Genomic DNA, 24,455 nt, shown 5'->3' with positions numbered 1-24,455 from the left:
AGCGTCACAGCGAATGAGAGGTAGAGCCAACTATAATTCTAATTTTCTCTCCATTCTCCTCCCAGCAGAGTTTGACAAGGGCAACCACGAGGTGATAGCGGAGGAGGAGGAGGAGGGGGAAGCTGACAGCCAGGGCCACCTTCTGGTTATGTGTAAGGCAGGCGGGTGCAGGCTTGCTGAGGGCAGATTGTGGTTGCTTGGGGTGATGCCCCACAAGACAAGCCTCCATTGGACAGAGCCACGCTTCAAATGGGGTTGTTATGACAGTGCAAAGTGAGGGTCCTTCCGGATTGTTCCTATTTTGGGGTGGGATTCAAACACATACCGGCAAAGTCAGGTTTTACAGTTAAAGCTGATTTGGCACTCTGGTGCCATGAAACCCCTTCCCCCAAAGACCAGACTTTTCACAATAAGAAAAGTAGTATGGAAATGCACTGGTAAGTATGGGTAAACACTTGCTTTGGCCTAATATCATCTAGCCTCCTGCAAACAAATCAGGATGAAGGCTCAGTAAAAGTCTTGGAAGCGCCCAGAGATACCCTTTAAGCCTTTGCCCAACTTAATAGCTTAATATATCATATATTTGCTCAATTGGTATGCATTGCAGGGGGTTGGACTACATCTCTTTTAAATCAGAACCAGTGAAGGCGGTGAAGGTCCTGTGTGAGTGTCTGGAGGCTGTTGGAGGATGGATGGCGGCTAACAGATTGAGGTTGAATCCTGACAAGACAGAAGTACTGTTTTTGGGGGACAGGGAGCGGGTGGGTGTGGGGGATTCCCTGGTCCTGAATGGGGTAACTGTGCCCCTGAAGGACCAGGTGCGCAGCCTGGGAGTCATTTTGGACTCACAGCTGTCCATGGAGGCGCAGGTTAAATCCGTGTCCAGGGCAGCTGTTTACCAGCTCCATCTGGTACGCAGGCTAAGACCCTACCTGCCTGTGGACTGTCTTGCCAGAGTGGTGCATGCTCTACTTATCTCCCGCTTGGACTACTGCAACGCGCTCTACGTGGGGCTACCTTTGAAGGTGACCCGGAAACTGCCATTAATCCAGAATGCGGCAGCTAGACTGGTGACTGGGTGTGGCCGCCGGGACCACATAACACTGGTTCTGAGGGATCTGCATTGGCTCCCAGTACGTTTCCGAGCACAATTCAAAGTGTTGGTGCTGACCTTTAAAGCCCTAAACGGCCTCGGTCCTGTATACCTGAAGGAGCGTCTCCACCCCCATCGTTCAGCCCAGACATTGAGGTCCAGCGCCGAGGGCCTTCTGGCAGTTCCCTCATTGCGAGAAGTAAGGTTACAGGGAACCAGGCAGAGGGCCTTCTCGGTAGTGGCGCCTGCCCTGTGGAACGCCCTCCCAGCAGATGTCAAAGCAATAAACAACTATTTTACTTTTAAAAGACAACTGAAGGCAGCCCTCTTTAGAGAAGTTTTTAATGTCTGATGCTGTACTGTTTTTAATATTCAGTTGGAAGCCGCCCAGAGTGGCTGGGGAAACCCAACCAGATGGGCGGGATACAAATAATAAATTATTATTATATATTATTAATGATAGCTCAATGAAGACGTTGGCCTGGTGTGCAGCAGCTGTGAAAAAGGCAAATCCCATACTAGAGATAATGAGGGAAGGGGTACAGTGTACAGTTCTGGTCACCTTGCTTCAGAAAGGATATTTTAGGTTCAGAAGAAAGGTTTGGAAAAGGACAACCAAAATGATTAAGGGGATAGAGCAAGGATGGTGAAGAATGGTTGCAGCGTTTGGGACTTTTTAGTTTAGAGAAAAGGTGATTTATTATTATTATTTATTATTATTATTATTAACCCTTGTGGTACCTTCCAGCTCTACAATTCTATGATCTACGGTCTATATTGTTGGCATACTTTGTGGGGGGAGGGTTTGCAATAAAAGGAAGTGCCAACATGTTCAGTGTAGGTTAGGGATGAGGAATCTGTGGTCCTCCAAATGTAGCTGGACTCCAGCTCCCATCAGCCCCAACCAGCATAGTTTGGGATGATGGGAGTGCATTCCAATAGCATCTGGAGGGCTACAGGTTCCCTGTACCAGGTGTAGGTGGACCAAGTACTATCAAGATTTAGTGAGTCACCAGTGCCTTTAGTTAAAACCTTTCTGTTTCCTGGTCCTGGCTGGCTTTTTCTTCCTGTTGATCATGGCTGGGGAATTTGTGATGACTAGCCTCTCTTAACTGCCTCAGTGTTAGATTCTCTTCCCATCGAGGGAGGAGGTTTTAATTAGTCTGATCAGAATTCTCATGTGTAGTGCATGGGACAAGGTGGGAAGGGTTAATTAACTCTGAGGGATGTGAAGAAAACACACATGCTACAGTGTTGGAAATCTATTCACAGAATATTCCCTCACACAAATGGTTTCTGGCCTGTGACTATATGAGTTATTTGTGGCTGCAAGAAGAAAATAAATCAGTTTGTAGAAAGCTCCTGTGCCTAGTCGCATGGAGAGGAAATTTTATTCTTTACTGATAATTAGTGAAATAGCTATTTAAGAACCTGTGCCATAAAACTGCTGGTTTTATTTTCTGTTTTTCTGGTGTTTAACTCTGTTTCAGCTGTGGTTGAATAAACTGTCTTAAGTGCTGTTTTATTGTTCTTTTATGCTGTTTTCTATTTTATATCGCTGGCTGATTTTTTTAAACTTGTTCTATTTGTATTAAATTAACTTTTATGCCGCCAAGTTGAAAAGTGTAGTATAAGTTTTTGAAGTAAGCAAATATATATCATTGCCTTTGGTGAAAATGTTTTAAGATCTGAGCAAAATGGATTTTGATATGTTTGTGCCCCTGTACACCTGTCAATCATGCAGTGTCATAATAGCATCATGTGACTGACAGATGAACAGCCCCATGCACCTGTCAAATTTAGCCCGTAAGGCAGTTCCTGACAAGGATCTGGACCTTGGAGCCAAAAAGCTTCCCCACCCCTGTTACAGTCAGATACCAGAAACTTTTAAACTTATGCCTACCTAGGGCCAGTCAAAATATAACACTTAACCATGGTGTGTTGCTGTAACTCTGATTAAAATTCCAGATGTACAGTGATACATGTTTTATAACCCTAGCCTGTGCATTTTTCCTCAGGAACAACTGACATTAGATTTAATGCCTGTCTTCCAGCAGATGGGAATGGCTGTAGGAAAGTTTAGGTGGTACAGCCAAGGGACTTCCAATGCTGTCCCCAAGCACCTGCCACTTGAGGAAGTAATCTCACTTTGCCTAATGGTAGGGCTGGCCCCGATTATCACTTCTCAAGAAGAGAGTCTGAAGATGTGAGGAAACTGCCTTATTAACGATAGTTTCCTCAGTGTAGATTTAATATGAATCAATGGTTAACACAAACTATGGTTTGTAAATCTGTTTCAAACCATGATTCTGCATCCTGGTTTCTGGGGAATCCTTAAGCTTCATAAAGCATCATATCTGCATAAGGGCAGATAGTTTTGTGGTTGGCCAAAATACTATTGGGATAACATAGTAGAGCTATCTGAACAGGAATCCTCATGCCAAATAGCAACAACATTAGTAAAATATACACTGTCCTGTCTTTTTCCATGATGCAACCAACCACAGGGGAGTTAAATCATTGTAGTACCAACACAGCTATGGATCTCGCTTTAATATTTTGCAGACATCAAACACGGCAGCACTTCCGAATCTCTGGTAATTAAAACCCTGACTTGATGGAGTGTGTATCTCCTATTTCAAAGGAAAGGCTGATGTCAGTGGCATATTTTTAAAGGAAGCTCACATGAAGCAGGATTGATGAGACGACCAGGATAGATTCTGTGAATGGCTGATTGAGACCATGTGACATGGAAATAAGAATTGGCAACTCTGAGAAGTATGTAAGTACTGTACATGATTCTTGAATAATTTGGGAATTATATGGGAAACCACCCTATAAATTATGTAATTTTTTTCATGTTGTAAGCTGCTTTGAGCATGGCTTTAACCACGGAAAGCCGAAAGGTGGCATAAATCATAATAATAAAATTATGATGATGATGGATGTTCCAGGATAGCTCAGTCGGTAAAGCATGAGATTCTTAATCTAAGGGTCATGGGTTCGGGCCCCTCGTTGGGCAAAAGATTCCTGCATCACAGGGCATTGGACTGGATGACCCTCTTGGTCCCTTCCAACTCTACAATTCTATGATTCTAGACTATTGTATTTTAATATTCTGTTGGAAGCCGCCCAGAGTGGCTGAGGAAACCCAGCCAGATGGGCGGGGTATAAATAATAAATTAATAAATTAATAATAATAATTCTGTGACTCCAACTCCCACCAGCCCCAGCCAGCACCCAGGAGCATGGGTGTAGCCAAGGGGGGGGGGAGACAGGGAGGGCCAGCTGCACCCAATCAATAAAAAATACATAGCAAACTGAGGTTCTGTCCTCACAAAAGGCCACCCCCCCAAAAAAAAATCCTGGCTACGCCAATTATCAGGGGTGATGGGAGCCGTAGTCTACACAACAACACCCATAGTACTCTCTTTGCTCTAAGGTTTGGGGTAGAGGGCTTTTTTTCAAACCTGGAGATGCCGGGGATTGAACCCGAGACATCCCGCCCTGTAAAAACACGTGCTCCACCACCGAGCTACCGTTTTGCCGGGGTGGTGGGCAACTCTGGCCACGTGGACCGGCACTTCTCGACGAGGAGCAGCACTGACAGCAGCCAATGGGAAGGGGGGAAATGTAAAAGCCTTCAATCCCACCCCCCGTCAAAAAGCAAGGTCTTCCCCTCCACCCCTCAAGGCAAGGAAAGGGTTATCAGGCAGCCACGCCTTTTTGGTAGGCGGAGAGCGAATGGCAGGCGAGGGGGGCGTGGCCGGGGTGGAATGTTGTGAAGGTGGAATTGGAACGCTGTGTGCAAGGACCAGATGCTGGTTAGCAGGAGGCGAGATGGGGCGGCCAGACCGAGAGATGAGCGGTCCAGCGGTTTAAGAGCAGCCGAGATGCAGGATAGAGGAGAGGAGAGGTGAATGCCATTTGTTGCTTTATTGACTGGAGCAAGAGGGCCGGTCAACGGAGAGTGACGCGGAATGAATCATGGCATAGGAGAGCGCGGCACGCAGCGATCCAGAGGCAGTTAGGTGTGCGGCGAGGCGGTGGTGGTGCTGAGCCCAGGGCTGGCGCCCCGCATGATTTATTCCGAGGAATTCTCCCAGTGCATATCATGAGGCCAGTGCAACTCGAAGTAGAGGGATCAGATCCCACGGGGCAAAAGCAGGCGGGGATCGGGTTCTTCTAACGTCCGAGCCGATGGAGAAAAGTGACAGGTTGATTTTTTGTTTTCTTTTTTTTTAAGAGAGAGAAACAGACCCGCTCAGGGACAGAAATAACTTCAATCAGAGAGAAAGGAGGCGCGGGAGGGGGAATATAAACTAAAGGAGATCAAGGGAAAGAGAAGGAGATTAATATATCAAAAACGCAGCTTAGTCTTAAAGGACCTCCAAAAGGCTTCTGTAATGAGGCTGGGAATGTAAGCTTGTTGTAACTCCTGAGCAAGCTAAAAAGGAGGGGGTGGGAGAGAAAGAAGCGGGGTCGATGGACATCGCTGGGAAAAGGGCAGACGGGACCCTCTCCTGCATCTCAGACGCTCCTTGACGAGGCGCCTGAGAAACGTGGCCCCGGAACCCCTGGCTCGGTGGGTCTTCCGTCCATGGCAGAAGCTGCTGAAGTCTGCCGGTGCGAGTCTTTAAAGGCAAAGGATCCGATTCGGACCCGGCCGGCGTGTGAGGAGAGGCCGATCCTCGGGTTGCAGAGTCAAGTATCCAGAGAGAGGCTGATCTGTTGAGAGTAGGACAGGGTGAACTCCCCAGAGGGGTGTGCGTAGCAGCAAGAGGCAGGGCTGTGGCGTCCCCGAAACTGATACCGGGACTTAAGAGCAACAAAACAAATCTTCAACCGCAGACTGGGCAAGAGAGTGGTTTGAAAGCAACATACAAAAGGCACAGGACGACTTGTTTTTTTAAAATCTGAAGAGGGAAGAAAAAGAGGGCCGCCTCACTGAGGATTTAAAGCAGCAGCACAAGGCTCACACCAGAAAGTGGCAAGGGGGGAAATAGTAACAATCATCTCAGTTCAGGGTGGTTGCAAGCTGCGATAAAAAAACATTGCATTGTGGAGAAACGGGCCCTGTAATGCTTTGCCATCTTCAAAGGGCAGGGAGATAAGGTAGGCTGCATATAGCAGAACTTAAGCAGTGCTGCTCTGAAGGAGAAGAAAGCATTGCCATCAGAATTCGAGGCACAGAAAAAGGAGGAAACCGAACTTCAAAAAGTGGAAGGAGCAGTGGTGCCTGTGAGAGAGAGAGAGAGAGAGAAGATGGGAAAAGGTTTGGAAAGGTTAATACAGTTTTCCAGGTCCTTCTACCAGCATGATTGACACGCCTCTCCACTAGTTTTGAGATTTGGGCCTCCTGCTTAGCTCCAGTTGATTTACTTGCATCTTTTGAACCTGCCTGAATAATTTTTCCTTTCTGGATTGACTGAATGACCAACCTGGCCTCCTTTTTTCAAAGAAAGAGTTGAGGGTTCTGTATGAACCTATGCAGGCCCGGAAAAAATACATTTTCATGACTTTCTTTGCCACCTGGCTTCTGCTTTTCTTATTTGGAGGAGACCAAATCAGGCGCCTCCCATTCTTCTCTAGCAAGAAAGCTGGAGGGCTAAAGAGCTGGCCCCGTTGGGCAGATGGATTTCTCCTGAAGAACTTTGCAGAACCTGAAGAGCTCCAAAGTGATGATGGGGACCATGCTGAGCTGTCCCTCAAAACCCGGAGGGAGTTGAGGAGAAGCATCTACAAGAACAGCAGATGCCGCATGGACACTTGCTTTGATTTTTCCAAGTGTAGGGAACATGGGTTCAAAGTCTTTGTCTACCCCTTGGAAAGAGGGGATCCTGTCTCAGAAAGTTACCTCAAAATCATCACGTCCATTGAAGAGTCTCGGTATTATACCTCCAATCCCGAAGAAGCCTGTCTCTTTGTCCTAAACATTGACACTCTGGACAGGGACCACCTCTCCGTACAGTATGTCCACAACATCAATGAAAAAATCCAAGGTTTCCCTCTTTGGAACGATGGCCGCAACCACCTCATATTTAACCTTTATTCTGGCACGTGGCCTAATTACACCGAAGACCTGGGCTTTGACATTGGTCAGGCTATCCTAGCCAAAGCGAGCTTTTACGTGGAGAACTTCCGGCCTGGTTTTGATATCTCCATCCCTTTGTTTTCAAAGGACCATCCCCGGAAAGGTGGGGAGAGGGGCTGGCTGCAAAAGACCTCTGTCCCTCCAAAGAAAAAGTACCTCTTGGTTTTCAAAGGAAAAAGGTACCTGACCGGTATTGGTTCAGACACCAGGAATGCCCTCCACCATATCCACAATGGCAAAGATATAATTTCCCTGACCACGTGTAAACACGGCAAAGACTGGGTGAAACACAAGGATAAGCGGTGTGACAAGGATAATACAGACTACGAAAAGTAAGTGAGATGCTTTTTCTGACTCTCTGGGGCAGGTCATACCACAAGGCAAGGTAGATTTTGGGTACAGTTTAGGGCAGCAGTGAGGGATGCCAGTGGCTATGATCAACAGGGGACAGGATCCACAGGGAAATTCTGCAGAAGTCCTGTGCCAAGAGCATGTACTCCTTCCAAAAAGCCTTGTGCAAAACAATTTCCCAATCAGCCATGTCCCGTTTTAATAAGCATGTGTGAGGTGCGATTTTTATTTCTCACCTCAGGCATTGAAATGTGTTGGGTGAGTCCTATAATTTGCTTCTAAGATGCTTAGGTGGAGATGTTCATGCAGTGAGGCAAACAGAGGACTCAGCAAATAAAAAATGCAAGTGCAACAGAATTTCCAGGATCAAAAAGCTAAGATATCTCGAAAGCCTTGTTACGTGGATTTGTAGCGTGACCCTCATGTAATGATGTGTCAGCGTAACCTTGTGTGAATGTTGCCAGGTTTGTTTGCTCAAACTTCTTAGGTTGAGCCACTCCTCAGTAGGCTTTGTCCCTGGAAGCTGTCACTGCCAGAGCTTAGCTCTGCAATGTGTGAAATGATAGTAAAGAAGAGTATGCCTCTTAACATGTGCAGAGTGCTATCCTCTCAGTGCTGAGTCTCTGCAGCCAGCGCCCATATTTCTGGGATTGGGGTAGAAGTACTGGAGACGGAAGGCTGTTTCTTTATCCAAGCCTTGGTACTTTTCATTTTTATCATGCAAACTTATGTGGTCTGCACTACTTTGCATAATTTACTGTGCATAAGCTATCTTCTTTAGTCTTTTATGTTCTTCTATAGCATATTGGAGATGGCTAAACAAATATTTGCCTCCTTTTTCTTTTTCTTTCTTTCTTTTTCTTCTGAACAGCTAAGCCTGAAGGGTTCTGTGTGACTTGCAAGCTTCCAGTGCTAATTGGCCTTAATAAAAGAGCTTCATGTTCAACACTGCAGGCAGCAGTTACTCTCTTACTTTCAGATAATCTGCATGTTTTTATTTTAGGCAAATTGGTATAACTTGCATATCATTTTCAGAAAGGCATAGGGAATCCAGGCACTAGACGTTTTGGATACTTCATCTGTGACATAACATTGATTCTTGTTCTGGAATTATTGATCCAATTGAGACCCCTTTTCAGAAATATTTTATCAGGATCTAAAATGCATAATGAATTTGGACTTCTGTTCACTGTCGCTGGGCTTCTTAAGTCAATCTGTTATTGCCATTATTATTTCAAAAAACTATTGAGCCAATGAATGCTAAGAATTTTTCTTTTAAAGCAATTTAAAATATTGCACTCATGTTCTCAGTATTCCAACAAATGACTCAGGGCAATTAAAAACCCATCATGTTCCAGGTGATGTAAGTCTGATCCTGATTGTATGCATGCTTTATTCAGAAGTAAACCCCACAGTATGCACTGGGATTTGCTCTCAAATAAGTGTGAGTACGACAGCTGCATAACTGATTTTAGTGAGAAGGAGCTAAGCACATAGATGAGAAAGTAGTTATAAGGGACTTAAGGAAGTCTGAGGCTGTAATACAGCCTTTGGCTGGAGCTGATGGGTGTTGTATAATTTATTTATATCCCAACTTTCCTCCAAGGAGCTCAAGATGGCATATGTGGTGTGTGCCCCCCCCCCCCATTTTATCCTCACAGTAGGTGAGAGACTTAATGGCTGAGAGGGGATTTGAACACCGGTCTCCCTGATTGTAGTCCGACAGGCTTATGAAGGCTACTGTAATGTGGTGTACACTTGAGAAGGGAACAAGCCCACTGAACCTGGTGGAAGTTACTTCTGAGTAAACATGTGCAAACAAGTGGTGTGCGCTTTTGGATTGTGCCCTAAGCGCATCACTGGTCCCAGTCATTTGCTTTAATAATAATTGTGGTGGGTTAGTCATTAACCCGTCCCAAATAGTATTAACCATTGATGGGTGAGTTGCCAAATGCTGAATAATCAAGGAGGTTTACAAGATTATCACTACTTTCAAGAAAGTGCCTTGTCACTAAACATCTAGTCATGGGCCGTCTCTGATGTTAACTGACATGACCAGGAAATTCTGTGAGTTGTTCTGCAATGGAGTCTCTCCTCTTCCCCTCTCCACCAGATGGGAGGGGGTATAAAAGAATACATTATTATATAAATTATATTATGATGATGATTGAGGGCCAAATCTGCTCTGGAGAGTGCGCCAACTTTCCAGAGCACATACACATAGGGAGTGCATGTGGGGTGGGGAGGAGGGAGGAAAGAAAGAAAGAAAGAAAGAAAGGGAAAGTTCTGGTTGCATTCATTCTGCATCCATTCTGTTCACACAGTGACACAATTGGATCTTTATGATTATTTGAATTTCCTTTGGTTTATTCACTTAAAGATTTTTTTGCCACCTTATAGGACAAAGTTCTGTCTAGGTGACTAGCCAAAATACCGTAAATTCTCGAGTGGTACCCCATACAAAAAATGATGTAACTTATGTATGGCAAATCCCATTTTCAAAAGTCAAGTTGAGATGTTATATTCTGGTCTACAGAGAGAATCACCTATTTATTTGTCATGCAATAGACAGAACAAAGCCCTGCCCAGACGCGGCAGCTAAAAAAGCCAATGCAATTCTGGGCTGCATCAATAGGAGTATAGCATCTAGATCAAGGGAAGTAATAGTGCCACTGTATTCTGCTCTGGTCAGACCTCACCTGGAGTACTGTGTCCAGTTCTGGGCACCACAGTTCAAGAAGGACACTGACAAACTGGAACGTGTCCAGAGGAGGGCAACCAAAATGGTCAAAGGCCTGGAAATGATGCCTTGTGAAGAACGGCTAAGGGAGCTGGGCATGTTTAGCCTGGAGAAGAGGAGGTTAAGGGGTGATATGATAGCCATGTTCAAATATATAAAAGGATGTCACATAGAGGAGGGAGAAAGGTTGTTTTCTGCTGCATCAGAGAAGCGGACACGGAGCAATGGTTCCAAACTACAAGAAAAAAGATTCCACCTAAACATTAGGAAGAACTTCCTGACAGTAAGAGCTGTTCGACAGTGGAATTTGCTGCCAAGGAGTGTGGTGGAGTCTCCTTCTTTGGAGGTTTTCAAGCAGAGGCTTGTCAGGAGTGCTCTGATGGTGTTTCCTGCTTGGCAGGGGGTTGGACTCGATGGCCCTTGTGGTCTCTTCCAACTCTATGATTCTATGATTCTATGACTTCCTTGAAGTGGATATAGTCCGTGCATGGAGAGAGGATTGGAATTGCACCCTCTGACCTCCAACGTGTTGTTCAGACCTTGTGTACAGAGCCTCTTCACAATGCCTAGCCGAGTTGTGCAAAAGGCCCAATCAACGCCTAGAGGTCCCAGCCAGGGGTACAATCCCACCCCCTGCATGTTGACTTTGCTGTCTTGAAGGATGCCTGCACAGGGTGTATTATTCTATTTCTTGGGTAGGATATTAATATTTCCAAAAGGGAAGCACATGCTGGCTGGGGCTGATGGGAGTTCTGCTCCAAAACATCTAGAGGGCACCAGATTGGTGAAGCCTGCTTTAAATGGTTTGGTTATTTTAATAATATTTTATCCCCTTTTGCCATGCAGACTATTAGATTCTAAAGCTTAGAAAGAACAATCTAGTATTCTTTCAATTGTGACATGCAGCTCTTTGCTTATTGCAAGGTTTCCCAAACTTGGGTCTCCACCTGTTTTTGGACTACAGTTCCCATCAGCTAGGGATGATGGGATTTGTAGTTCAAAAACAGCTGGAGACCCAAGTTTGGGAAACCATGGCTTATTGTATTCTGGGTGAGATGCAAGACAACACTATAAGTAGCTACTAGCCCTGTGCAAGTCAGAATTTAACTCAAAGGGGCCAGGCAAACAATCTTTTGAAAACTGGAAGATAGTTGATTCCCCCTTTTTTTCTCTTGTATAACCACTCTTTGATTTATTATTATTTTTCTTTTTGGAAGATATTGTGTGCTGGTCATCCTGTAAAATTCTTCTTGTTGATAATGAGGAGGGCTAGTCTCTTTTGCTGAATATACTGGCAGTGCTAAAGCTTGGATCAGTGGTGTTTAAAGTGCATAAAATCTCCACTATGACTTCAAGTATTTAAAAGACCTAGACCCCAGATCTTTCGGAAATCCAGGCATTTTGATAAAAAAATAGGTTTGGGCAGAAGACTCTTGTGACATCTTCAAGACTAGCACATTTATGTCATAAGACAGCCCAGAGGCTGCTGGTGGTGCAGAATGAAGCTGCTAGGCCGGTTAGTGGGGCAGTCTGACAGGACCCTGTGTTACCGGTTCTGAAAGCACGGAGTGAGCTACTAGGCCCACTTCAAGGTGCTAGCGCCTTGAAATTATTAGCTGTTTTGAAATCTGCCTGCTTTTAAACAATTTAGATGTTTTAATTTTTTTCAAAATGTTTTCAAAATGTTTTTATATTATTTTATCATGGCATTGTTTTACTACTTTGGTATTTTGCTGCCCTAGGCTGCTCTTGGAGGAAGGAGGGATAGAAATTAAATTAGTAATAATAATAATTTTCTTTGACATACAGTTCACTTCAGTAGACTCAGGAAATCTTGTGCTATAATAAACGTGTCAAACTTTGAGGTTCCACAGTGCAAAGCTCTTTCTTTATCAAGGTTTGTACCTGCTTCACCCAAATCCTTAAAGCTTGGGAGTGTGCAGTGCTTCAAAAATGTCATGACACAGATGAAATTGCACCACATGATATATATGTTGAATCAGGAAAGCTAGGAGGTTTGAATGACCAAAGCTGGGATAAATGATCTGGGGTTTTGTTTTGTTTGCTGACCTTTCAAGTTTGTTGAAATCAGCAGGCTTCTGCTGGCATAGAGCTTGACTCTTAGTTTCAAGGAACATAACAGATGGCAAATAATTTCTGTGATCATTCCTGTCTCTTCCACGCCATCCTCAAGTACACCGCTACTCAATTTTCTTGATGGGGTGGAAGAAGGTGAAGTGTCTAGAAATTCAGGGATTCCCAGGCAGCTCTTTGTGAAAGGTCAAATAATCTAGCCAAATGAAAGGCGAGAGAACCTGCTCCTATTTTTCTTGGACAGGATTCTTTAAAAAACAAACAACAACAAAAACCAGACCTCCAGCCGTGATGAATCATGCTTTCATTGTGTGATTGTTCTGTAGTAAATATTGGATTACACTCAACCTAGAAAAAGCTCTTGGTTGCCAGTTCACACATGAAAGGACATCGCTTTGATTATACAACACTCGATGGCTCCTTGCCAGATGTGTGAACAGACTCTACTAGCTTACTGTACTGGGTTTTGAGACGATGCAGAAGGAATATGAAATTGCTGTCTTTGGGTGCTTGACCTCCGGTGAGTCATTTGCACATGCACACCGTCACTTGATGCAGAAATCCTCATGTGACGAATGTGGATGCACGAAGCAGCCCTTTTGTTTCAAACTCAAGACCCACCTGGCACTATGTACTTATTTATTTTATTTAAAATTGTACACCCTTGTTTACAAAAAAGAAAAATCAATAAAATTATCAATAAGAAAAATTAACAGCAACAATGGAAGACTTTCAAAAAGTTAAAATAACAAAGGACTAAAAACAGATTGAAACTCGCGTCAGCTTTCTAAACAACTAGGTAGGCTTGTCTAAACAAAAATGTTTTTAGCAGGCGCCAAAAAGAGTACAGTGATGGCTCTTGCCTGGTATCAGTAGGCAGGAAGTTCCAAAATGTAGGTGCTGCCACGCTAAAATATTGAGTTCTTACAAATGTGGAGAGGGCATTTTGTGGCATATTATGTGCCAGTTCCACAAACTGAAGTCGTCAAGTGGGCGTATATGGAGTAAAGCAGTATCATACCACTTCAAACAGTCATGGCTACCTCAAAGAATCCTGGGAGGTGTTAAGAGCGCCAGTCATCGTTAGGAAACCCTCGTTTCCCTCACTGTCTTACAGTTCCCAGAATTCCTTTGGAAAGAGTGGTGGACTGTGAAACCATTCTGGGATTTAGAACTGTGAGGAGGAATAACGGGCTGCTAACAAGATTGGTGCGGTGCAAGCAGACCAGTAGGAACACTTGATTGGGTCTCCCAGTGCACCCTTGTTGTGTCTGCTGTGCCCTGTCTCAGAAAACTGTGATGCCAGACGACTGGCTCCTCCGAGCGCTGGCCTACCCGCCAGCCGCTCCAGGAGAAAGTATCTCCTTCCCTCTCTTCCTTCTTGCATTTATTCAGTCAACCAAGTATGCTTCTCTGAAGTTGACTGAAAACTGTATCTCATTTTGGAATTTATTTCATTCATTTATTATTAAATCTATATCTTATCTTCCTCCCTGGTTCAACCCCTCCTCGTTTTTCCCTCATAACAACCCTGTAAGGTATTATTATTATTATTCATTTCATTTCTATACTGCTTTATGTTTTTAAGGGGGGGAAATCTCAAAGCGGTTTACAACCTGCATTAAAACATCAAATGAAAAAGTTAGGCAGAAGGACGGTGACCAGTCCAAGTTCACCCAGTGAGCTTCATGACTGAGATGGGATTTAAAACGTGAGCTCCAAGGTTCTAGTTCAACACTGACCACAGCACAACACTGGTGTGCATGTTCAGTAGGTGTGAGGAGTATCTGATGGTACAATGAACGATTGACATCTTTCGTTTTGCATTTATTTATTTGTTTTGTCATATTATTTTCCCTCCCTACCTCTGAGCATTGAGCTTACTAATAAAAAAAAAAATGGTCAAAATGATGAAAACACACTAATTTAACAGAATAATCCACAAATATCTAACATCATCATAAATCACCGAACAATAATTAGCATAGCACAGAAAGATATTCCTAGTCCTTATTAAGGGTGAGGTACGCAGGTGGCGCTGTGGGTTAAAGCCTCAGCGCCTAGGGCTTGCCGATCGAAAGGTCGGCGGTTCGAATCCCTGCGGCGGGGTGCGCTCCCGCTGCTCGGTCCCAGCGCCTGCCAACCTAGCAGTTCGAAAGCACCTCCGGGTGCAAGTAGATAAATAGGGACCGCTTACCAGCGGGAAGGTAAACGGCGTTTCCGTGTGCGGCTCTGGCTCGCCAGAGCAGCGATGTCACGCTGGCCACGTGACCCGGAAGTGTCTCCGGACAGCGCTGGCCCCTGGCCTCTTAAGTGAGATGGGCGCACAACCCCAGAGTCTGTCAAGACTGGCCCGTACGGGCAGGGGTACCTTTACCTTTAAAATGGGATGGTTTACAACTTGAGCCTCTGGAAATCTGAGGTCACGTCCAAATTAATTTGTTTGTTCCCTGATTGTTACGGGAAGTCCATAAACCAAGCAGAGTTTCTGGCCCTAGAAGGTTGGGCATTTTTGTACAAGAATAATGTGGAATATATAAATGCATCAAATCCACTAATTTTTAATTTGGCATCTGCTATGATCTTGAAAACATTAAGCAATCGTTTTAACTAAATGGAACCAGAATATACATAGTAACCAAGCAACGTATTTCTGATGTGGATTTCAGCTCTTTTAAAAATTATTATTTTAATGTTCATTGTAACATTAAGCCGTACAGATAAAGCAGAATAACAAAACGTGCAATTCATTCAGAGGCTAAAATTTGAATCGTCTAAACCGTCTGGAGAGAAAAAATACAAATTAAAGATATTACTTAGAAGCCGGGGGGGGGGAGGGAGAAAAGATAATGAAATTTGATATCAGAGAAAGTTCTGACATTGTCAGGCAGATAGTAAAGCGTTAAACTACTGGCACATAGTAGGGGTCATCACCATTTTTACAGAGAGAAGAGTGACATTTGGAATTCATAGCGATTGCACAGAGATCTGAGTACACAGACTACATTAATGATCAGCACTGATTCCAGGTTTTGGTGGACTCCTGCAGGCTTGCCCATGGCTGCAGGCATTGCAGTGATCAGTGCTGGATGACTTGGAGCTGCTGTTTTGATCTCCATGATATAGGGATGGGCGAATCTGTCAGTCTTGGGATCTGTAGTTCGTTATAGGTACTGAGAGTTGTTGGAAACTCTTATCCCCCTCACATCTACAATCCCAGAGTGGTTTAATAGTCACTCCCTCTTTCCTAGGGAACTCTCGGAACTGTAACTCTGTGAAGGGAATGGGGCGGGGTCTCCTAATATCTCTTGGCACCCTTAACAGACCCTCCAAGTGTCCTTATTTTCCAGGGACAGTCCCGGATTTACAGAAGCCGTCCCGGTTTCTGATTTGATCCCGGAATGTCCTGCTTTTCCTTGTTGTTGTTGTTTAGTCGTTTAGTCGTGTCTGACTCTTTGTGACCCCATGGACCAGAGCACGCCTGTCACTTCTGTCTTCCACTGCCTCCCGCAGTTTGATCAAACTCATGCTGGTTGCTTTTCCTTAGAATGTCCCTATTTTCAATGGAGAAATTTTGGAGGGTATGCCTTAACCAGTTATTATTCCCAAGATTCTTTGGGGGAAACCATGACTGTTAAAGTGATGTAACAGGGCTTTAAATAATAGTGCTCTAAATGTATGGTGTGCACGTGGCCTATCTCTATTCACCAGTAGCAGTCTACACTTTCTTGTAATTTTGAGAGTGATGATGGAGGATAAGGCTAGCAATGGCTAATAGAGACAATGGCTAGGTTCTACCTCCAGCTGGAGGTAGCATGCTTCTGAATACTAGAACACAAGTGGAAGAGCTCTTGCATTCCTGCCCTGCTTGTGGGCTTCCCACAGGAACCTGGTTGATCACTGTGAGAATGGGATGGTGGGTTAAATGGGCCTTGGGCCTGATCCAACGTGGCTCTTCTGATGTCCTTATAAGAGACATGCATGCCACACATGCTATTCAGTTAAGTATCTGAGTAAGGAAATCTCATAGTATACATTCATATTAATATGCACAGTTGCAATCTCAATCCATGCTGCTTTCCTCACCCTGCCATGAACACCATTCAAGACAGTAAGAATTGCTGAATGTTTTTGAGTTGTACCCTATTCCACGATAAATGCAAGCAGATCTATGGTGAAATTTAAGTAAATGTTCTATGAAATATTCTTTAGAAACTGTTGTGGTCAGTTTACTAAATTATGTATTTTATTTATTTAATTCTATGCACAAATCGCTTTCTGTGAAACAGCTGAAAGTGCTTATCCATAAAAAAACCATCCGCAATAAAAGCAGTTTTGCTAGACTGCTAATTATTCAACCTTGGGAGATGGCTATCAACATGAATTTAGTGGCACAATGGGAGAGGGTGTGGAATGTAGCCCAAATGGAGAAACTAACAAAACAACTTAGGGACATAAGAACCTAAGTTGAGTCTGCTGGATCAGGCCATTGGCCCATCTAGTCCAGCATCCTGTTCTCACAATGGCTGTTATGGTGGCTGTGGGAAGCCCACAAGGGGGGGGGGGCTGAGTGAGTGAGGCAGCAACAATCCCAGTACCAAAAATCTTTTTAATATATAGTCCTCAAAGAGAGGACTTGGAGCACTGCGGAATACAAAAAGCAAGGATGACTTTGAAACAGTTTAGTACTGGTCTTTTCCTATGTGTTGAATAAACAGTGTAGCCACCATCAACTCATGGTTCATTTTGGAATAACCTGTTAAGAAGACATGGAAGAGACGCTCAATCTGGACAGAGATCAAAACCAACAGCGTGAAGTATTTCATAAGCTTACCTGCTACTTAAGTAACTGGAACATACTAACCTGCATGGAATGTCTGGGGCGGGGTGAGGTAGGAGGAGGGGAATGGGGTTTCTTTGTTAAATGTACTTTCAAAAATAGAGTTTCAGATATAAAAACCAATTTCAGTTATAAAATCATTCAAATCCAGTGCAGATGCAGACTGGGATTCAGCTCTGCTTTAAAGGCTTGTTGAAAGAGGAAGGGATTCAATACCAGGCAGGCACCAAAAGACAACAGAGGCGGTGACTGTCTAATACATGGGTCAGCAAACTAAGGTCCGCGGGCTGGATCGGGCCCAATTGCCTTCTGGATCTGGCCTGCGGACAGTCCGGGAATCACTGTGTGGTTCGCCAGCATGCACGCTCTTTCCCTCTCCCTCCCTCTTCCTCACATGGCAGCGGCAGAGGCAACTCCTCCTCCCTCCCTCCTCCTGGCTTCTCCCCGTCCTGCCTAGAGGAGGAAGGGGGCTAGGCTTTGTTCGTGCCAGCAGCAGCAGCAGCAGCAGCAGTGCTCGAGGTGCCACCATTTTAAGCAGCCCCTCTCTGGAGCCCTTTCGCGCGCTGCTCATCGTCCCTCCTTTGCTGCTGCCGCTGCCGCTGCCGCCGCCAGCCCCTGCCAGTCACACGACACAGGTAAGCAGCCACCGGGGCTCATGGTGCTCTTGCATCATTCCCCCCCCAAAAAAAATATAGTCTGGCCCCCCACAAGGTCTGAGGGACAGTGGACCAGCCCCCTGCTGAAAAAGTTTGCTAACCCCTTGTCTAATATGTAATGGGGGGCCTTCCAAAGGTGCCACCATGCTAGAGGCCTGACTCCAGCATTGTAGGGAATGGACCTTCTCCTGCAGAGTACAGTTATCGGTTGGGTCTATAAAGGGTGATCTTTAGGTATCCAGATCCCAAGCTTTATGGGGCTTTGTACAGCAGTACCAGCACCTTGAACTTAGTGGAACGGTTAACTTAGCAAACATTGCCTTATCGAGGTTCCCAGTTATGAAGAGGCACATTGCGTTCTTTTGAAAGCTTTAGTACTCAAGAGCAGGTTAATGGGCTTTGTATTAAAACACCTTTTGTTCACTACTTCTAGGCTGTGGAGTACCTAAAAGAGGGGGCTGCCTCTTCATCTGGCACAGCAAAACAGCACACCCCCTATAACATTGAATCAAACTTCTCAGGATGTTTTAGGGCTCGCACTGTGACCAGATATCTGAATGCTGTGAGGAAATAATTCACCCTTGTGGATTCTGAGGGTAAATGAGCCTGATTTTATGGGCCCCACATTCCTGAAGGTTGCATTTTCAAATATTTGCAGGCCTTAAATGTTACACCTCCAAATAAATGTTTGCACATACCAAATGTTTCCTGTGAAAGCAGGGGGGTGGAAAATGCGTCTGTCAGATTGTTGGAGATCAAGTAGTCTTGGGCTCTGTCAGAGTTTTCAGGGGCTCCACTGCAACATCATGAGAGAACAAGAGTGAGATTAAGCTGTAAGGGCCCAGGATGTCTGAACAACTGAAGACAAAGACATTGGTATCAAATGGGCAATGTAAGACACCCTACCATCATGCTATGTGTGAGGTGAGTGTTCCAAACAGAAGGTTCATGCACAATTGCAAAAGGGAGAGGAGCACCAGAACGTATGAACTAGCCCAGTGCTAGCTCCATATATTGTGGCACATGAGGCAAACCACAAAATGGTACCCTGTCCACCATGGAAGATGTGGGGAATGAAGATCTACATCAGGAATGGGATGGCGGTGGATCTAACCAACTTTGCCCAGTGGTTGAACTGGGAATCAAAGTCTGTTGCAGGAGGAAATGGACCCATGCTGAATCATGCTGGGAAGGTGCATACCTCAGCAGACCTGAGGGGCAGCCCCCGCTGTTTCCTCTGTAAGGGTGGAAGGAGACCAGCAGTGCCTCCTATTCTCCATTTCTCAGAATTCATGGACATTCAGTGAAGAGGAATGTTGGAGGATTCAGGACAAACAAAATAAGAACTGCTTTGTACAGTGCATTGTCAACTGTGGAACATGCTCCCACAGGAGGCAGTAATGGCCACCAATTTAGATGGCTTTTAAAGAGAATTCGACAAATTTTAGATGTAACGGCTATCAGTGGCTACTAGCCATTATGGCTATGCTCTGCCTCCACTGTCAGAGGCAACTGCTGGGAATTACAAGGGGGGAGAGGGCTGTTGCACTCAGGTCCTGCTTTCAGGGGCATCCGGTTGACCACTTGGAGAACAGGATGCTGGACTAGATGGGCTATTGGCCTAATCCAGCAGGCTCTTCTTACGTACATATTGCAGCAACTGTGTGTTTGGTGGGGGGAGTACGAGAGAGATGGGGCCAGCCCTACCATTGGGCAGAGTGAGGTCAAGCAGCCTTGGAACCATTTGGCAATGTTTAGGAATAATCTGGAGATACTGGCAGGTTAAGTGATAGAAGATAGGGGAAAGAAGGCATTGCATCATCATAAAGGCGGTTATCAAATGGCAGTTGGGAGTGTCTCGAGAGGATTCTTTGAAAGGGTAAAGCCTCACCACATGTTAGGCTTCCCTACAGAGGCACAGAGCTCAATTATCAGATACAGGAGATAATTAAGTTGTGAGAGGTGGCACCTCAAGAGAATACTCTGATAGGAGGCTGGAATATTTCGCAAGTGGACCAACAAAGAGTCTTGTGTCAAAATTGGGGGTGGTTTACTCTGTCAACTTTTGTTCCTTTCATTTTCCCAGCTGTAAATTAAGTTTTCCACATTTCCACATCATTTTTTAAATAGAAAAAGGTCCTCACCAAAATCCACCCACATTTAAATGCTTACAAAATTATGCAATTTCTCCCAATGCAAAGAGTTTTGGTATGTGTCAGGGAACTGCCATCAGTGCCGGAGGGAGAGAGCAAAATCCAGAGGGATTCCAGAGAGCGTCCCGGGATTGGGAGAGGCAGCCCCTCTTCTGGGGAAGAGAATCAGCGTAGCACCAGTGCAGTGGCGTAGCGTGGGTTGTCAGCACCCAGGGCAAGGCAAGTAATTTGCGCCCCCTAACCCGTGGATTTGCGCCCCCTAACCCGTGGATTTGCCCTAACCCCAGATGTTGCGCCCGGTGCGGCCGGCCCCCCCTGCACCCCCCACACTACGCCACTGCACCAGTGGAGAAGGGGGGCAGATGGGGGAAGCGGCGAGGCGGTCCCATGACTCCTTGCCAGGGACCAGCGGAGAGAGTAGAGGTCCTCCGCTGCCTACGCCCTCCTTGCGCAGAAGGCTTTCGCGCAGAGAGAGTAGGAGGAGACTAGGCGTCAAAGAGCTTCTTTGCTGGAAGAAGTTTAAGAAACGCCCACTGACAGATTCTGCCAGCGATTGAGACAGCCACGGGTGAGTGGCTGTCTGGACATAAAAGGTTCACTCAGGCAATACAGCCGGGTGTTTGCACCGGCTTACGCACGAGCAACCCCTAGAACCATCACAGCATGTTAGCTCCCCTTAAAAAATGACGTTTTATGTATGCTTCATCCTAGCACATGCATTTTTGAACCTATTTTGAATACATGGCTGGAGTACCACAGTGCAAAATATGGATAAATGTGAGTTTCTAAGGATGATGTTGTGTTGGTTCATGTATTGTTTTGGAAAGTATGGATTGGGTAAGTTTGCCTTCAGATGCAAACTGAATTAAATATCTTCCCCATGGCTAGTCTCCAAAGGCTTCACAGGTGAATTGTTACATCGGCAGACTAGAGCCTCTTTTATCAGATGGATTGAGTGCTGTCAAGGAAGTGGGATGTAGTCTAGAAAGCCACAATAAATCTGTTTTTCTTTCAGGTACCACAAGAGACTATTTCTTGTGTTTGCTATCAGATAGGTGCTGCTCTGTAATTTCTCACACCCTACTAAGTTCCCAAAGTGCTTTTGAATAGCCTTTCTGTACCATCTTTTCGAGAGGGTGCACAGGCTAAGACAGCCTCCCACAACCTGGTGCCTTTCATAAGCCCCAGCTAGCATGGCCAGTGGCCAGGGATGATGGGAGCTGCAGTCCAGCAACACCTGGAGGGCACCAGGTTGAGGAAGGCTGGCCAATATGGCTTAATTGTGAAGTTGCATTCCTGTGGCTGCTTGTCTGGGAATGAGCCCCACTGAACACAGTTGTACTTCTGGCTAATGGTTATAGCCAATGTTGCATAGAGTTTCAAGTATAAATGGTTTGCTCTTGGGAAGCCTCCAGTCCTGCCTCCAAGGGGGAATCACCCTTTGCCTACTGCTTCCCTATCCATCCTGGTTGCTGCCTTTCTGCACAGAGAGGCTGCAATCAGTTAATTGCAAAGCAAGCTTTACTTCCCGGTTCTCCTGTGGACTGTGAAACCAGCCAGATGAGATAATGTATCTGTCAGAACAGGAGAGAGAAGCCAATTCATCTTGTGCTGTGCGTGTGAAAGAGAGAGCGAGAGTGTGAGAGCGAGATCCCGTTTGCTTGTTGTTTCTGGTCTCTGGGGCTGCAGTGCAGGGACCAAGCGGCAGGGATGAAGGTGAGGTGACAAAGGTCCTGTGGCTTCTTAGCAACCAAAGGCAAGGGCATTTATGGTGGCACCGTTTGGCTGGAAGGAACCGAGTGGCCTGGGAATATGGCCGTGTGTGTTACGAGAAAGCTGCAATCAGGGGTCATTGCATATGGCAGCGTGGATGGGGAGTGGGGGCAGAGAGAGAAGAAAAATTGTTCAGTGTTTCTCAGATACAGGAAAGTAGATTGGTTTTAGGTTGCCAGCTGTCCAGAAGAACCAGCCACTGCTTTCAGAAGCAGCTTTAGTTAAAACAAATAAGGATAAAACAATTAACAAATGCAGAATGCAGCAGCCAAGGCGTTGACTTGACCATATAAACTTCTATTTGCTAACCCAGGTGTGAGGAACCTTTGCAGGTTGCTGAACTCCAACTCCCATCAGCCCCAGGAGCGCTGAAGGGCTCTAGTAGGCCTCAGAGGTCAAATAATATGTCATGTGACTGTGCATTGTGTCCCTGACCCCAAGGGGGACATATAGGATACTAGGTCCCAACATTCTGGTAAGGTGCTGTGGAAAGGGATACCAATACTCTTGCCTAGGGTGGGACGAATCTATCAAATTTAGTTTCTATTTTTTCCAGTCTTAAGTTCAGTCCACCACCTTTTTGCATCGACTTGTGATTCTTTATTTTTCAAGTCCTTGTGAAATTTGATCAGCATTTAAGCCAGCATTTCTCTCAATATACCCATTTTTGCATGTATTTTTTGTCTAATATGCAGACGTTTGCAAACCTTTCCTCTTAATAAAAAGCATTTTGTGCACATTTTCACTAACATGGATTTTTATGCGCATTTCCTAGCATGTGCATTTTTCTGTATATTTCTTGTTGGAAAAATTACAAAATTTGGAAAAGTGCACATTTTGAATGATAGCTACATTTTGGTTTGCACATATTTTTCTTTTTTTGGGGGGGAGAGATGCAAATTAACAAATGCACATATTTTTCTTTTTTTGGGGGGGGGGGAGATGCAAATTAGGAGAGGTTTGCATTAGGATGCGACCCAAACTGACTTCCTCCCTCATCCTTCTCCTAAGTCTCAGCCCTACCAGACCCCAGTGTCTGGATCTCCTGGAAAGAGACAGGGCCCAGGGATTGTCCTTCGCTTTCCTGGCCTCGTGGCAGGCTGCACATCTTCTCCAGAGTACAGTGGCAACATCTCTCGGTAACTATTTTGGGCTCCTTCTCATACTCCAAGGAATTAATTAAAGGCAAGTCTGAAGTGATGGGGCTTTTTTCCCTTTCATTTCCTCCACATGACGGAGGCATCGGCAGAAGCAGCACAAAGACACTCGCAGCCTCATGCATTATTAAATGGGTCCTCGCCCCATCGCATCAGCTGAGCCTCGCGCTCGGTAATTGTCGTTCTGAGATTTCAGTATAATCCATTGCGTTTGTTTGTTTGCTGCTGTTCTTAAAATGAGCATTCACCTTGCTGGATTTCCCCTCCTCCTGTTTTGACACTCAGCTTCCCACTCTTCCCCCATCCCCACGCCTCCCTTTCCCATCTCAACCTCCCTTTCTCTTTCGGCACAGAGATATTCTTCCTTGGTGGAAGAGCGCGGGTGTTCGTGCAAGTGGTGTTGATGTGGGAGAAGTAACTTTGTGCATGCACTGCTTAGTGTGAGGGCTGCATGCTTGGATTGGTTTATTCAGCGAGGAGGCCAATATTAACTGAGGGGAACCTTGAAAGGGGGGGGTACACTTACAGAAGTCAGAGATTCAGAAACCAGAGAGACAAAGGTGGGCAACAGCTTTGAAGGCAACACCATTTCTATGCACCAGAAGTGTGGAACCTTTTTTGGACCACATTACCCCTGTGGAAAGCTGTTGGGGGTCATATTCCAGTAGTGGGCGAGGCAAGATCCACACACGGTTGCACACACTTAACTAACACACAGGTAAACACAAACACTGTTTCCCATGGAAACAGTTCTGTATTTGATTCTTAGTAACGCCACTGAAATTTCACCTTCCATTTTCTTTATCATCTTTTGTTTACTTTACAAGTATTTTTTAAGAATAGTTTTCATAGTATCCATTATCTGTCCTGTCCATACAAAAGGCATTAAGAGTAATCCAGCAGAAGAATGCAAATAAAGTCAATACTTCTGAACTGCAAAACCTGCCCTACGGCGACGTGAGTTTAAAGTCCCAAACTTCAAAATGCTCTTGCATCCTGAAAAATTGCACGCTTGCAGTTGCAAAGCACATGGACTACTTTTTGCCTACTTGCCAGGAGCACAAGTCTGCCGAGTCATTTTCTTCCCAGCTTTGCACGGTATCAAAGCTCCTTTCCCTCCTTTCGAAAAGCTGTGTGCCCTGATTTGAGAGGAAACCCCATTGAACACAGTGGGACTCACTTCAGCATGGTTTGAGCTCTTACATTTGAAAAGCGGATTAAGAGTTTGTTTCCCATGCACATTGCCTTTTTTCCAGGGGGTCCACAAATGTTACCTTTACTTACTACCAAGCTGTTATTTGTGGTTGTTACCAGTCTCCTTCCCTGCCTCTTCTGGCATCCACAGAGAGCATGTCGGTGAGACAAGGGTTTCTCTCATTTATGTGGGTATGGATAAAGTGAAAAACGGGTTTGTATTGCTGCTCAGAAGGGCCCCATGCCATTTCTTACTAGCTCTAAATCTGAAGTTCAAATGAGACATCTGAGGTAGGGATCTGTGTCAGCT

General features: G+C 45.2%; 1 protein-coding gene and 1 long non-coding RNA gene across 5 annotated transcripts in view; one reads left to right on the top strand and one right to left on the bottom strand.

The window, feature by feature from the left end:
• LOC307222501 overlaps nt 1-24,455 on the bottom strand; it is a 64,755-nt gene that overhangs the window by 23,123 nt on the left and 17,177 nt on the right. For 2 of the 4 annotated variants that reach the window (XR_013841781.1, XR_013841782.1), the window contains 2 exons: nt 18,567-18,664; nt 15,913-17,128 (listed from right to left, as the gene is read on the bottom strand). This is a non-coding gene — a long non-coding RNA (uncharacterized lncRNA). Of the gene's footprint in view, nt 1-15,912; nt 17,129-18,566; nt 18,665-24,455 lie in introns of those variants that run through there. The other 2 variants (XR_013841779.1, XR_013841780.1) reach the window with 1 other exon arrangement.
• Nucleotides 4,894-24,455, top strand: part of EXTL1 (exostosin like glycosyltransferase 1) — a 62,142-nt gene continuing 42,580 nt past the window's right edge. The window contains exon 1 of the mRNA XM_079987723.1: nt 4,894-7,519. Coding sequence (XP_079843849.1) covers nt 6,582-7,519 — 938 coding nt within the window. The 5' untranslated portion in view covers nt 4,894-6,581. The remainder of the gene's footprint in view (nt 7,520-24,455) is intronic.

This window comes from Podarcis cretensis (assembly GCF_951804945.1).
Source record: "Podarcis cretensis genome assembly, chromosome: 8".
Lineage (NCBI taxonomy): Eukaryota > Metazoa > Chordata > Lepidosauria > Squamata > Lacertidae > Podarcis > Podarcis cretensis.
This window is presented reverse-complemented; position numbering and strand designations above follow the sequence as displayed.